The sequence below is a fragment of the Lycium ferocissimum genome, chromosome 5 (genome assembly GCF_029784015.1).
Source record: "Lycium ferocissimum isolate CSIRO_LF1 chromosome 5, AGI_CSIRO_Lferr_CH_V1, whole genome shotgun sequence".
Taxonomy (NCBI): domain Eukaryota; kingdom Viridiplantae; phylum Streptophyta; class Magnoliopsida; order Solanales; family Solanaceae; genus Lycium; species Lycium ferocissimum.
In genome coordinates, this window is record NC_081346.1 from 64,572,748 (window position 1) to 64,590,469 (window position 17,722).

The 17,722-nt window shown below is 36.1% G+C and overlaps 1 protein-coding gene across 1 annotated transcript; it reads right to left on the reverse strand.

Annotated features, from left to right (window-relative positions):
- Nucleotides 1-264: 264 nt before the first annotated feature.
- LOC132057929 (uncharacterized mitochondrial protein AtMg00810-like) lies at nucleotides 265-908 on the reverse strand. Its single transcript, XM_059450508.1, has 2 exons — nucleotides 620-908; nucleotides 265-533 (listed from the first exon to the last, which is right to left on the reverse strand). Exons 1-2 carry the CDS (start codon nucleotides 906-908, stop codon nucleotides 265-267), a joined length of 558 nt encoding a protein of 185 aa, XP_059306491.1.
- Between the last annotated feature and the right edge of the window lie 16,814 nt (nucleotides 909-17,722).

Consider the following 17,722-nt stretch of genomic DNA (forward strand, 5'->3'; position numbering starts at 1 on the left):
AATCAAATATTCATGTTGTGGTGTGCATAAACTCTTTGTCAACAAATCTGTTGGTTGTTCTTTTGTAGCAATATGTTGTGTCTGCACCAAACATTCTTGAATATTTTCTCTCACAAAATGACAATCAATGTCAATATGTTTTGTTCTCTCATGGAAGATTGGATGAGGCTGCATATCGAATAGCGACTTTGCTAACTACGTAACAACTTGACAAACAATGTAATAATAGTAGCACCAAGTTCCTTGAACGATCCGTTAACCATGTTATCTCGGAATGTGAGTGGCCATGCTTCTGAATTCAGCTTCAGCTGAACTTCTAGACACAGTATTTTGTTTCTTGGATTTCCATAAGATCAATGCATCTCCAAACTTGATAGCATACCCAGTTACAGATTTTCTGGTTTCAACACATGCTCCCCAATCTACGTCACAAAATGCTGTAAGTTCTGAACTGGTTCTAGATGGCATGAATGACCCAATCCTGGGCACCCCTTTATATACTTCACAACTCTGAATGCAGCCTCTAAGTGACTCTGCTTAGGTGCATGCATATGTTGACTCAACACTTGAACCACAAAGGCTAAATCAGGCCTTGTCATAGTCAAATACAACAATCTACCTATGATTCTTTGGTATCTTCCTCTATCTATTAGCTGAGGATCAAACTTTGCACATTTGTCACCGGTATGAGACTCATTATTCTCATGTTTGTCATCTGTTAACTTGTCAAACTCCACAGAGGTCAACTTATGATTGAACTCCAAAGGAGTAGATACTGGTTTGCCACCTAATAAGCCCAGTTCTGATACCAACTCCACTGCATATTTCCTTTGGCACATGTGAATTCCTTTCCTTGGTCTTGAGAATTCAATCCCTGAGAAATATTTAATCCCTCCAAGATCTTTCATCTTAAACTTATCTTGGAGATCATTTCGTACTTAGTTAATACAAATCAAGGAACTTCCAGAGACTAAAAGATCATCAACATAAACTAAAACAACAATCAAATTTGATCCAATCTGCTTGGTAAACAAAGAATAGTAAAAATGAGACTGACAGAAGCCCATATCGAGCAATGCTTCAGTGAGTTTGAGATTCCACTGCCTAGGGTCCTGTTTCAAACCATACAAGGACTTGTGTAATTTGCAAGCCTTCATAGGACACCCCCCGGCTTGCAAACCCCTCAGGAACCTTCATGTAAACCTCCTCAACTAGATCATCTTGGAGGAAAGCATTATGGACATCCATTTGAAAAATGTGCTAATGAGAAGAAGCGCCCCCAGAGCCACTACAGACCTTACAGTGACCATCTTAGCTACAAGGGAAAAAGTTTTAGTGTAATCTAAGCCTTCTAGTTAACTGTACCCCTTAGCAACTAATCTGGCTTTATACCTTTCTACCTCACCATTGGACTTGTACTTCACCTTAAACATCCATTTGTACCCAATGGGCACCTTGTTGGGAGGAAGATCAACAATGGACCAAGTCTGATTTGCTTCAAGAGCAGAAATCTCAAGTTGCATAGCATCCACCCATTTAGGATCTTTGCTAGCCTCAGCGATAGATGTAGGTTCAACAATGGAGAAAAAGCTGCTAAGGCAGCTCTATAGGATGGTGACAAGTGATCATAACTGACATAGGAAGAAATAGGTAAGAAGGAGAATTTTTGTAAGGAATATAGATATCACTCATCCAAATAGGTGGTTTAGAACCTCTAGTAGATCTTCTAGGCTGAAGCGGGATAGAAGTAAGGAAAGGCATTTGATCTAAAGATGAATCAGACACAGGGGGCACAAGAAGGAAGAAAAGAATCCAAAGGTTTAGAAGAAGAGGGAGAAGGACTAATTGTTACACCCCGTAGTTTTGTACGTGGAAATTTATAGGTGTTGGCTATTTTAAGTATGGACATTGGAGTTACCTCCAAAGATACATGAGATTAGATGCACTTATCTTATGTTTATGAGGGTTTAAGTTCATATAATAAGCTATGGAAGGATTGAAAGGCAAGTGAATCAAGGAAATTAAATTTGTTGGAATTTTGAAGAAAATATAAGGGGTAATTTTGGCCCAACTTGGAGGAATAATATCTTCCAGTATATGAGGAGTTTTAAGGTAAAACAAAAGCCTAAAATAAAGTTCGTCGAGTCTTGTTTCCAACGCAACAAACCGCACATTGATAAGACATCGGCGTAGAGAATTATGGACGTTACAAGTTAGGCGGGGCGGAAGCGGGCGCGGCTAGCTACACGGATCTTTGCGAGACGCCACCGACTTTAGCACGCTATATAAGGGCAAAACCCCATTTTCTTCAAAAAATTTTGCAAATGCTCTAGAAAGCTCATCAAACATATGAGAGCCTATATATCATATAAAAGTGAGGATTTTGAGTAATTTCAAGTTACGGAGTATTAATCGAGGTCCGGACAACGTGTAGTGTGATTATAGTATCGTTTTGCAGTGAATTTCAGCTTGGATTCAAGGTGGATATTGGAGATATTATTGTTATAATAAGGACAAGGTACGAATCTCTCCTTATTGTTATTAATTTTGGCTTCTTTACGGAAATAAAGTTATTAAATAGTTGTATCACAAGTTGATTAGTTGAGATATTTGGAAAACATCATGTGGGGTGTTTTAGGAAACATATTGGTATGGATAATGGTGTTGATGATATTGGTATTGTTTTTGTTGATTGGTTGTTGATATTATGATTTCGTGCTAGGCATATAAACGGGGAATCTTTTGTAGGAATTACGGTCTAAATGGATTTAAATTAAGGGTTTAAGACGAGCGTGGGACGATGAGCCTAACAATAGTATGAATGATTGTATATGTAGATTACGAGGCTACGAATGATCTTAAGTGAATTGCAAGATAGGAATTAAGTTGGAAGTCGAGAAATTATCTTCCAGAGTATGTTAAGGCTAATCCTTTCTTTTCGAAGGCATGATTCACAATGTTATGATTCCGGAAATTTTGCCATAACATTTTTTGCATTCAAAAGTTAGAAGTTCATGATTCTTAAAAGCTTGTTATGATACTAAAGATGAGATGTTTTCTATGATGAACATGATGATGATGATTCTAATTCTAGAAATTCCAAAGCTTATGATTTTAATGCTATTATGAGATTATTGAGTTTGTTTCATGATTTCCTTGATTATGCTCATTGTTGTTGCTCTCACCTTATGTTACTTGTTCCGTCAAGGTGAGATATAGCGATGATTGTTATTCATAAAGTAATCGGAGGTTACCGGCCTTACGTCGCTCCGATAAAGTTGTGGCGTTCATATGGGTTTTTATACGTATTATTTACATTATGTATATGTCTAACATATTATATTATGGATCGGGCCGTACGTTCCTCGGCACTAACATATTATATTATGGATCGGGTCATACGTTCTTCGACACTAACATATATGGATCGGGTTGCACGTTTCGCAACACTAACATTCATATCATATATATATATATATATATATATATATATATATATATATATATATATATATATACGTGCGTGTCTTACTTACATATGATTTCTAAGATTCAAGCATTACATATTGTACGTTCCCGGATGACAAGTTATCTTGTCGTATTTATTATATTCACGTTTCTTCTTATGTTATGTTCATGCCTTACATACTCGGTACATTATTAAATGCGCGTCACTTTCTTGGACGTGCGCTCGTACACGAGGTAGGCGGGAAAACGGATGGAACCCGTAGGTATTTTATCGGTGATTCTCGGGAGCACTCCACTTACTTCGGAGGCTGAGTCTACATTTGGTATTAGTCCTTATGATCAATTGTATTCTATGTAGAGCTCGTAGACGTATGTGTACGGTTAGACATTCTGACTCCGGTCATATTATTGTATAATATATTGGTAGCCTTATTGGCTGGTGATGATGAGTATAATTGTTGATGATTATATAGAAATGCACCGTTATGTTGTGATATAGGTCCTTACAGGTTATGGCAAACCATGAAAGCCACCATTGGGGTCGCGGAAATTATTAAAGAATGTATGCTTAAAGGTACTCGGTAGGTTAGCTTCGGGTGCCCGTCATGGCCTACGGTTGGGTCGTGACACTAATGGGAAGGAGGAAACAACTTGCGAGGGATAGGGTCACGAGAAGAAGAAAAATCATCATCATTAAGTGCAGCAAAACAGGAAATAGTGGTGAGGGAACTGTATGTTGATGCTTGAAAGGAAAAACACTCTCTTGAAAGTAGACATCTCTGCTGACAAATAGTGTCTTGGAACTTAAATCATACAAGACACATTACATCGAAGATAATAACTAAATGAGCGAAAAGCTACGGGGAAATTTATCTATACGGCTTGACATTTGTGGCATAACATAGGCGCGAACACTCTCAAATAATCCAAGGAAGAGACTTTACCAAAGAATTTTTCAAAAGGAGACTTGTTCTATAGCGGGGACGATTAAGGATTCTATTGATAGATAGGCAATAGAGAACAAACACACTCCCCAAATTTAAGAGGAATTGATCTTGAAATCTTAAGGCTCGCCGTATCTAAGATGTATCTCTATCTTCTCTCAGACCACACCATTTTGTTCAGGAGTATGACACAAGAACTTTGATGAATAGTACCGTGTTCCTTCAATAAGATAGACATTTGATGATTGAGAAACTCGGAGACCATTATCGACCTAAGACATTTAATGTTGCACTTAAATTGTGTTTTAACCATGATAAAGAACTCTTTGAGAATTACTAGAGTGTATCAACTTTTGTGGTCATTAGGCTTGACCATGTGTACTAGAGTGATCATCAACAACGGTTAAGATGTACCTTTGCCATCATGAATAGGAAACTTTACCTTAAGGTCCCATTACATCCAGATGGATCAAATCAAAAATAGATGAAGAGTAAGTAGAAACTTGATGAGAATGGAAATCTGTTGTTTAGCAATTGGACAAACGAGTACATGAAGAATGTTGTAATTGCATTAGTAAGGCTTGATTATTTTCTTCACTACTCTAAGAGAGGAGCATGACCCTAGTCTCGTATGCAACGAGAGAAGACAACTCACAAGTCTTATTCAAGATATTACTATTTACACTTTAAACTAACGAATTTGCTAGATATAGTAGACCCGACAGTATCTACAGAACTTGACTGCAAAGTGTTTCCACAGAAGGATCCATCTATATTTAGTCTTCCATCTAGTAAGTATAGTCCATCAAATGCAACTTTACCAATCCCTATCACCTTCCAGTGAAGAGTTCTAAAATACACGGAAATTAAGATAAAATACGACCAAACAATTGAGTTCCTTTGTGATCTTAGCAAGTGACAAGATTGTATTTGAACTAGGAATGTATAGCACATCTTGTAACATTTTGTTTTTAACACACAAGCATCACCATGTAGTGATGTTGACTTATTCACCACACAAGTAAATGTACCTTGCTTTTGGATACATCAAAGCTTTAAGTCTACCGAGTAATTTTTCATTATGAACCATGTGATTAGTCGTCGCTATATCAACTATCTAGTTATAATCGGCCCAAAATTAGAGATAGTGTAGCATAGAATATACCCGCACATGTGGTACCCGGCATTTAGTAGGAAGAGTAGTAATAGGGATAGGTTGAGAGTAAGTTGGTTAAAGATAAATTGGATTTGAGAGTAGAGTTTGCGGAGAGTAGAGAGGTTCTTGATGACATAAGTTCGAGAGTAATTCTATGACTCGATACCGTGACTCGATGTTGGATGACCGGGCCACTAAGGGAAGCATTGTTGACATGATTTCCGCTTTTCGAACTTATAACTGGCAGATATCCATGAAGCTGCGCCAGCGAAATACGCAGCATGTCCTTTTTAGATGACAAAAGTCACGTCGAGCGTACACTTGTCAACATACATAGTTTTGCTTGAATAAACGGCAGATTCTCATAGTGATTCTGTCATACGGTTCTTAGGCTTGCCTCTTGTTTAGAGAACCGTTACTAAGCATAGCTGCGTGTTCACTTTGCTTTCACCTTGAACATTAAACTTGTTATACCTCGCATTTCGTACATTGGAATATTCCGAGTTAATGGCGGAAGTTAAGGACAAGATTACAATTTTTTTTAGAATGCATACGTTGCATATTCATCTTTGCATTAGTATGAGGTATTAAGGGTAAACTTGAAATTTAGAAATTATTATTTATGACTTGTTGAAGAAGTCTTGTGGCCATCAAGTGTGTGAGGTGGACTATGGCCCATGGATGCAAAATGCATATATGAAAAGATGACTAACTAGGTATATAATTTATCTTTGTGACTTAAGAAAATTCTAGAGAATTTGAGAAAATTGAAGAAAAATTGGCATGGGAAAATAGGGGCACATACACACACACACACACACACATTATATATATATATATATATATATATATATATATATATATATATATATATATATATATATATTCTAGAGAGTTCAAGAGAAAGGAAGGAAAATTCAGAGAGAGAGAAAGAGAAAAGAGAGGCCGAGAGTGGCAGCCTCCCCATGTTGGCCTAGAAAATTTACTTCCTTGTAGCCTTTCTACTAATTAGAGGGTCCTCTACGACATGGAGTAGTTGTTGGAGCGAGAAAATCGTTCGTTGATGCCATGTGTGAAGCTTAGCCGAAGGAAGAACATGAATGGAGAAGGTATGGTTCAATCTTATTTTTCATGTTTCATGAATAATTTGAGCATGTTGTGATATGTAGAATGAATGATGCATGGAAGTGTGATGTTGAAGTGTAGCCGTGTAGTATGTGTGTGTTTAACCGTGTACATGTAGAGTTGTGTTGGAGTGATGAATTAATGGTGTTCGTATGTTTGTGTGTGTTGTAATGTGTAGAAAATGAATGAAACTCATGAAGATGAGTGTGATGGTGGGGTGGCCGAATAGGGGCTGCCATAGTGTAGATGGAATGAATTGAGTTTACTTGATATTTTGCTTCTTGTTGTTGTGAATTTTATGGTGAGAATGAAGGTTTAATGATTCATGTTGAAGTTGTAGTGTTGCGGGCTATTTTGGAAAATTTATATGATTTTAATATAGTTTCTTGTATTGATGGAAATGATGTTGCTAACTTATGGAATTGTTGATATAGTTTATGAATTTGAAAGAGAGAAATGTGTTGTTATTGTTCTTGTTGAGTTGGAAGGTTTCGGGTAAGATTGGATGTTGGTTTGGACATCTTAAATTGCCTATCGATATTGTTATTATAATTGTTGGTTTGGTTGTTGTGATTTGGCCGAGTTGAATTCTCGGGGTGGTTGGATTTATAGGGGAAGTGCTGCCGAAATTTCGGTAGATAAAGTGACGGCTTGAAATTGGGTTCTCTAATGCTGATGGCTAATGTTGGGTGTCCAATTACATTATTGTAGATCGTGAGAAGCCGAGACGTAAGTTGGATTAGCTTAGAGGGCGGCCAAGGTATGTAAAGCTCACCTTTCTCCCTTTGGCATGTCCTAGTTAAAGTAGGCTATGATATGATCCCCGAGGTAACTCTACTCCTACGATCCGAGCATGTTTATGATCCGTATTCACTTCTTGATACCCGTTTTCAAAATGTAGTCAAATTATGATTCTTATGCCCTTTGTATGATCAAATATGAATGTGCATAAAAGATTATGTTCGAAAAAGGGTCTGTAACTACGAACGTCCGTAACTTCCATAGGAAGGCTCGGATCGCTTCGATATGTCCGTAGGAGGTTCGGTAGCGTATGATGATCTTAACTTCCACGGGCGGGCCCGGATCGGTTGAGTACTTGTCCGTGGGCCCGCAAGACGCTCCTTGCATAGTTCTAGCAATTTGTTAAAAGAACTTAAGATGGCTATCATTCTGACTCCCGTATATGATTACTTATATATCTGTTAAGTCTGAAGTAAGAATTCGTATGCGTAGGATTTGGATTCGTAACTATGATTGAAAGAGTTTTATTTGATATGTTTCCGAGTAATATCCGGAAGAGATTTGAATTGACTAATGCCATTGGCTGGTAAATGATAATTTGTTTGATTATTCCGTTAAGTCTGTGTAAATGTTTACATTGCATATGGTCATGAATATTTTAAATTGCATATAGTTTCTCACGACTACGTCGCGCATTGTTACTTCCTTCGCCGCAGTCCCGGGGTCGGTTGCATCGTGCACATATATGTTATATTTCCGGAGTATGATGTGTCCGGTTCGCCGAGCCCCTTTGGCCGAGAACCGAGGATAATGGTGTTATGATGTGTCCGCACGCGCCCCTTCTTGGCCGGGTGCGTGGTTATATGATATGTTGTGTGGACGGGGATACGGAGATATGAAAACACGGAGTATGATGTGGTGTGGCGCTCAACGACGGGCGACCACCGTTCTAAGAGCCCTATGCATGATTTGCATTTACTCAGTAAGCATTTTGATATTCTGATTATTATACCTGTTTTCTGTAACCCGCATATGATTTCCGACAATCGACATGCATATGATGATCTTGTTCACCGAGTCCCTCACTAGAGGGCCGGGACACGTTTTGTATGCATATGATATGTGATTTTGATAGTCTGGACTATGATTTGTTGGCTTCAGAGCCGGTGGTGGGGCAAACCCAATGGTGGGGCAAACCCAATGGCGAGGCAAAATTCTGCGCTGGTTTAGGCGAATCCCACATTGGTTTAGGCGAATCCCACATCGGTTAATGTTAGCTACTATGATATGTTATATTTTGTACACATATGAGACAGAAATGTTTTCAAAAGAAAGCTAAGTATTTTGAGCATTATGATTAATATATCTGTCTTTTGTACCTCTTATGCACTCTTTGTATTATAGATGCATGCACTTCGGTATTCTGACTATTATGCACATTTTTTGTACTTCTCACGTCGGTTATGGTCTCGTTTTCTGTACTCCATGCTTTACATACTCAGTACATATTCCGTACTGACCCCCTTTCTTCTTGGGGTCGCGTTTCATGCCGCGTTGTGTACACCTCAGTGAGTCAAGATATTAGTAGAAGATGTTCCGAATGTGGATTGGCGAGCTCCATTTTTCTCCGGAGGCCGCGAGTCGATTACTATGTTATGGTTTCATGTTCGTATTACAGAGACTTTGCGGACGATGTTGTCGTGGGTATAAGATGTCGATTATGTCGGCGGCTATGTAAGCGATTTATTATTATGTGTTGTATTATACGTTTCATATGTTACAAGTTTTATTTGATTTGAACAAGATGAAAAGTATGTTTGACTTTACGAAAAATTTCCGTTTGTAATTATGTTATGACTAAAGGACAAGATGATTATGAATGTCACAGAGTCAGCGGGTTCGCTCGCCCTAGGTGGTCGAGTCGAGTGCCCATCACACCCTATCGGATTAGGGTGTGACAAAACTTCCCGTGCGATTGATCCTTTGACTTTCAACATTCAAAATCATAGCATATGCTTGATTGATTTTTGGAGTAGGTATAATCATCAGTACGTGACTCTTAGCATGAGAATAAGACTCATTAAGTCCCATGAGAAACTGCCATAACTTCCGAGATGGAAATGTAGCATATTGCTTAGACTCAGGACAACTACAGCCAGGAGGAGGCATTAATGCCTCAAATTCATCCCATAATTCTTTTAGTATGGAAAAATACACTGACACTGAACTCACACCTTGAGTTAGAGTTGCAATCTCCTTATGGAGGTAAAAGCATCTAGATGCATTGCCTTTGTCAAACATCTCTCTTAAGTCTTCCCAGACTTCATGTGCATTAGAGGCATATATCACGGTGCTAATTAGATCCTTTGAAACAATGTTCATAATCCATGCTAGAACTATAGCATCACATTTATCCCGGAGTTTATGTAAATCTTCATCATAATTGGATTTCTTACAGGTTCCTAAGATAAAACATAATTTAAGACTAGTTTCATAATTTACTTCACAATGAGTAGTTTTCAGATCCTTGAAGGTTGAGTGAGATAAGAACTTAACCTTGCGTATCAGACAGATGAATATACTAAGGATGATCGTGATAAACTTGTTCGGCTGAATATGTAGCAGTTGCTAGTCCATTTCCAACACAGATAGTTTCACCAGAAACATTTTCTTCATTGTTCATCATTGTGAATAGCTAATTCGTATTAAAATGCACAAATCTAATCAAATTGAACTGGAAATTGCAGAAATAAAAGTAGAAACAGAGTTTCTAGACCTCGAATTTAGCTTTAATCGAAGGATTCTCGACAAAAACAACTTCCAAAAAAAGAAAAAAGAACAAAAAACGAATTGAAATAGTTTCTTCAATTCTTTCTTTGATTTCTGATTCAGTTGAATGTAATATGATCTAATCAATGCTCGATACGATGTTGAAACATTCGAGTATGAAAACGAGATAATCAAAGCTAAGTAAAGGAAGAGAAGCCGGTTATCACTTGGAGGAAGTTTGGGAGAAAATATCTTCTCATTGAATTTTAAATGATCTGTACATAGAGCTGTATATATATATAACTCCTACACTAACTTCTGTGTAAAAAAATTAACTAACTAACTAATCATCTTTACTAAATTACACATAGGTCCCTACTCTAATTTTCTTCTACAATAGTCCCTTGGAGTTTTGGATTGAAAAAACTAAAGAACACATAGTCTTGGAGTTCTAAGCTAAAATATTGAATTTCATGACACAAAAAGAAGAAGAAGAAGCGGATATTTGTCCACGTTTTAAGTTGTGGCTAAACTATAGAGAGTATATTGGTTAATGTGGCCTGCAGGCCTTGGAACCCATTATTTTTCATGGCTCGAACCCGTAATCTATAGATCACACGGACACAACCTTAGTGTTGCTCCAGGGCTTCCCTTCAAGGACTCCTATCCTAAAAAGTGAAAAATAATACTCCAATTGTTACAGAAATGTCATTTAGAGAAAAATACAAATTTGTCTTTTCTATTTATCTACTCATTCTAAATCGTCCAAATAGGAGGAGAGAAAGCATTTTTGGAGATCAACATGGGGACGGATATGTATTTGTACAACTCTTAGCATAAGGTTTGAAATACGAATTTACTCCCAAAGAATGTGAATTTGTCCTCTCTATTTTTTTGGTTAATGGCTTCAACCTCAACAAACAATTTTGAACTTAAACAAGGATTCTAAAGATAAAAGAGAGTACATGAAAAAAAGGATTCTAAAGAAAAAATAAAGTACATGAACCCCTATTTCAGAGTATATAAGGAGTGTAAAAGGGAAATACTAAAGCATCCCGAAGAAATTGATTTCGAATTTTCCTCCTCCTATTTGTCTCTCTCTATGAATCTTTTTACTATTGTTTATATAATGAAAATTAGAAATCCAAACATTATGTATTAATTCATTTGATGAAAATAAGAAAATTGCAGCTTTATTTTCAATTAGACAATTAGTTAAACGGATATATAGCAGTCTCATGACAAGCTATGAGCCTATGATAAAGGAGAAGCATTAATGTATTCCTCTTTGAAGATTTGTAGCTGATGGAAGAGCACATAACACCTAAATTTAAATTACTGCAGGGTGATAATTAACTGATTCATAGCAAGGAATTTTGAAAATTTCGAAATATTTTTGGCTGCATCTGACTGAGCTTTTGACCTATTTTTTCCTCTAGAAACTTAAGGTGTCATATGCAAGCTTGGATAGCATAATTTTTCTTTTTTTGGGTTCAAATAAGAAACTACAATTTGTAAATTGTACTGGAGTTGAAAATTTCTCATAGTCGGTCTTAGAGGTGTATAATTTGAGCCCATATTTAGAAAATTAGCCCATTTTACTCACATGTTAGTGAGTTGGGTCACTATATTTCAAAGTAAATATGCCTGCTTCTCTTTAACCCATAAAAATATGGGCAAATATGGGTAAAATATGATTATCCATATAAGAACACACTAGACCTAATAACATTTTGAAAATGAGAAATTTCTTTCTTACCCCACCACCCACCCCAACCCTTACCCCACCACCCACCCCGCCATGCCCCCCACCCCCACACACTTTTTTTTTATTTCATATACTTTATTTTTCTTTTATAAAATGTTTATAAAAAGGAGAAATTTTTTTTCTTACCTCCCACTTCGATCCCTACCCCGCCCCCCACCATACCTCCCCCCCTCCCCAAAAATCAATTTCATATATTTTACCTTTATAAAAAATGAAAAAAAAAAAATCTTACCCCCACCACACCCCCTCCATGACCCCCCCCCCCCCCAAACCCCAAAAATTTCAATTTCAAATATTTTACTTTTATAAAAATGAAAAAAAATTCTTACCCCACCCCACCCCTCTCCCCCCCCAAAAAAAAAATCAATTTCAAATATTTTACTTTTATAAAAGTTTTATAAAAAATGGAATAAAAAAATGCTTACCCGCGCCACCCCCTCCACGACCCCCCCCCCCCCAAATTTCAATTTTCATATAAATTATACATAAAAAATTTATAAATAATGGAAAAGAATTTCGGTCCCCCACCCCACCCCTCCCCCCCCCCCCCCCCCCCCCCCCCCCCCCGCTCCCGCAACCGCAAAAAATCAATTTCATATATTTTACTTTTATAAAAAAATTATAAAAAATAAATAAAAATTCTTACCCCCACCCCACCCCCTCCATGACCCCTACCCCTCGCCCCCTGAAATTTATATGAAAAATTAATTTAACTTGAATAAAGAAAAAAATTATAAACATACATTTGAAATAATATTACACTTGTATAATATGGGTTAACTCATAACCAACCCAGCCATTTATCACCTAACCCATATTTACCCACATAAAATATGGACGGTTTGAAACCCAACCCATTTTTGTTCAAACCATTTTCAACCAAACCAAATTCAACCAAACCACTCATTTGCCACCACTAGTCGGTGCTGCAAATGCATGACATAAATGCCTTCCTCCAAATGACAAGAACTTACGTACTTCCTTAAATAGTATTCCCTCCATTTTAATATAACTAAATTTCTGGCACCTTTTTTATGGTCCAAATTAAATGAATTTTTTAAGGGCCAAAAATATATCAATTATTTTTTCTTTCAAAATTATCCTTCTCTCCAAGGGGTTTCCCGAAAATCTCAACATTAACAAGTAATAGAGTAATATTGACAAATTACCCTTTAATTATTTTTTTTAACATTCCAAAAATTCATTTATTTTGGAATAGAGGGAGCAAAAATGGATTCGGCTCGGCTCCAGTAGGAGCTCCCTCCATTTCCTCCAGTGGGGTATCTGATGATTCACACGTGTTTCATGAAAATTTCAGCGGACTAGATTTGTTTTATTCTAACCAAGGTTTATTTTCTCTCTCTCTCCTCCCTCCCCTCTTTACAAACATCCAATTTCTTGTCTAAATACTGATATTTTTTCCTTTCTCTATTAACTGTCGATTTCTTCCGATCTGTTCTTCTCTTTTAGGATAAATTTTGTATCATCTCCTTCCTAATTGTTGTAGTATATAATTTGAAAACTAGCAAGACATACATAAGAAAATCAAGGATTTTAATTGAAAATAAACAACAAATTCAGTCAACAAATTGAAAAATCAAGAACGAATATGCAACCTCAAATCCGTCAAAATGCAACGCAGAACTACTAAAAACAAAAACAAACAAAAAAATCATAAATCAATTTTCAACATTTCCAGCGCTGAACTCTGAAGAAAAGGATGCACAATCCTTATGAGTTCATCTAGCATGCGCAACGAGTCAATCACCACATCTAACACTTTTAAGCGCACCCCACCTTTGATCTTTTTCTCTAAAAAAGAAATTCATACCATAGCATCCGGCGAATTGTTACAAATTTAAGCGCAGCCCACCTTTGACTATGTGTCCTTTAGTGCACCCCATCTTGGATTTTTTTGTTGGCAAATGATTCATGCATCACCATATTCAGGGGCGAGCTATCCTAATAATCAAGAAAGAAGACGTTTTGCCACAAATTTTTTATTACCTTAAGTATTGTACTATTGTTACAAAAAATACATTGGGCAACAATATTTTTTGTTGTTGCATAAACTTTTTCCATCGGCCGTTAATGCAATGACGTGCAACAACTTTTTTGTTGTTGCCAAAAATACTTTTTTGCAACAATAGTCAGTGTATGTCAACAAAATTAAATTGTTTGGCAACAATAAAAGGTTGATTTTTAAAAGTTTCATCATATATGCCAACAATAAAACTAAATTGTTGCCAAATATTAAGTTTTGCCAATATTATTATTTTTGTTGCGAAAGAGTTATTGCCATTTCTGTACTTTCTTGTAGTGAATGATGAGGATTTAAACGGAGCAATTAACATTGTTTATGAGAACTTTTTTATACATAAGTTGCTTGAGATTGTGACCTAATATTGTCGTGATTGTTGCAGTTGGCAGCAGTAGGGAATACTTTCTTTCACAAAGGAAAGGAGCAAGAGAAGGGCAAAGAGGAACTTTGTGAGATGCTGAAAGATTTTGATAATGAGTTGATCAAGGATAAGAAGTTCTTCGTGGGTGAAAAAAATTCGATTTGCTGATATTGCTGCAAATTTGGTGGGACTTTGACTAGAAATTTTTGAAGAAAGCTCACTGGAGTCGTATTAGTGACGTGTGAAATATTTCCAAATTTTTGTGCTCGGAGAGATAAGTATGTTAACTGCAGCCAAGTCAAGAAATATCTATCTCCAAGAGATGAGTTGCTTGCTTTTTTCAAAGCCTTTCAAGCTGCAGTTTCTGCTTCTGCTCATGTCAGAATAAAGCTGCGAATCTACGAGGAATTCTATAGATTCAATCATGTCAAAATTCTGATAAGATTAAGCTCGTTCAGGATTTATGATTTTCTATATCTGCACTCTCTTCCTAATAAAACTACTTGTTAGAAAAAGCTAGCTTAGCCAGCTAGTCACATAACAGGAAGTGTGTTGTGCTACTGTTTTAATTAGTTAGTTGGTCAGTGATTGAATAATAATAAATCATATCGATTTCCTCGGCGAATTGAAAAAAATGAAGCAGGAAAAGCAAGCCATAATTTGATGAAATTGTGGGTGACATAAGCACATAAGTTATCTAATGGATGGAAGAATGATATAGTAATCTGACTATCACCTTGTGTCTAGTTAATGCATTCAAGGTCGTCATGTACTTTAAAAAATTGTTTTCAACATAGGAGTATTATTTATTTTATTGTAATATTTGTTTAATGCGTAGCTAACACAAAGGCTGATATCAGAGTATCAGCATTCAACTCTCTTATCTTTTCTCGTTTGACTAATATGGATATCATTAAGAAAATTATATATTAATGTTTCCAACTTCATCACTTTTAGGGTTGCTAGAGTGCAATAGAATCCTTTCATTTAGTTGAGAGTTACGTTGGATGAACCTTGTTTTAACCACTGTTTATAGTTTGATCTCATTAAGAAACGTTTTGGGAAAATATTCCTACACAGGATTTTAAGCACGTTGGGCACTGGATCACTAGAATTTGAAGCACTAGGAATTCTAACGATCACCAGAATTTTCAGCCACAATGCTGAAACATTCTGGTGATTCATCAAGATTTGTGACAAAATTCTGATGATCACCAAAACTGTTTTGTGCTTTAAAATTCTGTCGCTTAGGGAAAATCATGCTCACCATGCTTTATGGCAGGGTTTTTTCCCAAAACTTTTGTTATCAGGGAAAAAAGAAAATCAATAGTGGTACAGAAGTATCCTATTTTTGTCATTAGAAATTACTGGATGGATCTTTTTTTAATGATTTATATTTTGTCCCCCGTTAAGAAAAGTTTCGAAAAAGCAAGCTCCTAACAATCGCCAGAACTTTGAACCACCGAAAATTCAGCCACGATGCTAAAAAATTCTGTTGATTGTCACCAAATTAAATTTTTCAGCAACGATATCTGCATTATATTTCAGCCCTCATTAATCCGAATTTGCATCGAGTGAGGCCTATCAAACAAAGACACGACCCCTATTAGAATTTTTTTTCATTTCTCGGGACCCGTAAACAAGACCTCTAGTTAAGGATACTGCATTGATATCCCAGTGTAGATCATCAATATATTTATGTGATCAGGCGCGGACCTATGAAGAGGTTTTTGGGTGCTTGAGCTCCCATTAATTGTTACCCACACACAATATTTTCATATCGAGAATTAGTAATAATATACTACTACAAAGGTATTGATTCAACACCCAATCTTAGAAAGAAATCTAATAAGATTAAAGGCACTTGAACACCCATGAATTAAATATTCTAGATCTGCCACTATATGTGATCATTTACACAGATATATATACACACGTGCGCGCGGTGTTTATCCATGACACATTTGGAGGAAAAGAAAAGGAAAAGAGAATTCTCATCACAATCAAGAGATCTTCCATATGTTTAGAAACACTATCAATTCACCATAACACCTCTGCTCCACCATAACCCATGGCAGATTTGAAGAAGGAAAAAAAAAAAAAAAGAAGAAGAGCTGGGGAAGAGGAGGGATAGAGCAAAATGCTTAAGAAACTGTATCTAAAAACATTATACATTTAACAAACTCTGAAACTCAGTAAAACAAGAAGTGATTCTCTCAATACATAAAACAGAAAAATCGCCTCTTAATCCATACAAAAATCTCCTATATTGGAAAAGCAAGTTAATTGGTTGCTCCCTTAATTAGCTTATTGTGTTGAATAGTCTTTTGTCCTCTGTTCTAAAGAGGGAGTCATCAAAGCAAAGCAAGTACAATACCAAAAATAGGTGCCTAGTTTGACGTTTGCGTTTGCAGTGACGACTTATCTTGCACTACAAAAGATATACTCGTACTTCTATTACTCTCTCTAGCTATCCCAATTTACTTAGTATCTTAAAATTTTGAGAATCAAACCAATTTTTCTCTGATCACAATTTATTCATATACTTTTTAAATATTTTTATTTGTTACTATTGTGATTTATAGTAGTACTTCCTCTGTCCAATATGTTTGACACTTTTGCTTTTTGAGAGTCAAACTTTTTAGTTTTGACAGTGTGTTCACATAGAATCTTTAGATTTTTCAAAATAAAATTTATATATTTGGAAACTACATGAAAAGTACTATAAGTCACCATAATTAATAATTTGAAATATTTAAAAAGACATGAAAAAATCAATCAAAGAACAACTCGTTTGACTCTCGAAAAACGAAAAGTGTCAAACAAATTGGGACGGAGGGAGTACTGATTATATTTTATGTAGTTTTCAAAAATGTAAATTTTATTTCAAAAAGATTAAAGGTTCTATGAATTCACAGTCAAAATAAGAAGTTTGATTCTCGAAATTCAAATGATGCCGCATAAATTGAGGGGAGGGATACGGAGTAGTGTTTTTTTGACGTACATTATTATTTATTTTTTTTCATCTTGTATATGGTATTCATTACTCCGGCCAGTTCAAATTTGTTCCGCTTAGAATCTATTAAAAGAAGAAATGCTCCCTAAAGAAATTTCCTCATCCTAGAGTTTGAACACGGAAACCAATCGTTAAAAATTCTTGTACATGAAATCTCTAAAGTACCATAACGTTTGAGAGAATCTCTGGGTCATAGTGAGTCAAATTAGAATTAGCTATGTGCTTACGTATATCTTTTAAGTCTTGGACAAATATGAATTAATTTAATAGTAATTGTTTGTCTTTTAAACCACTCCCTCCTTTACTTGGTTGCTAAGACACTTGATTGGTTTT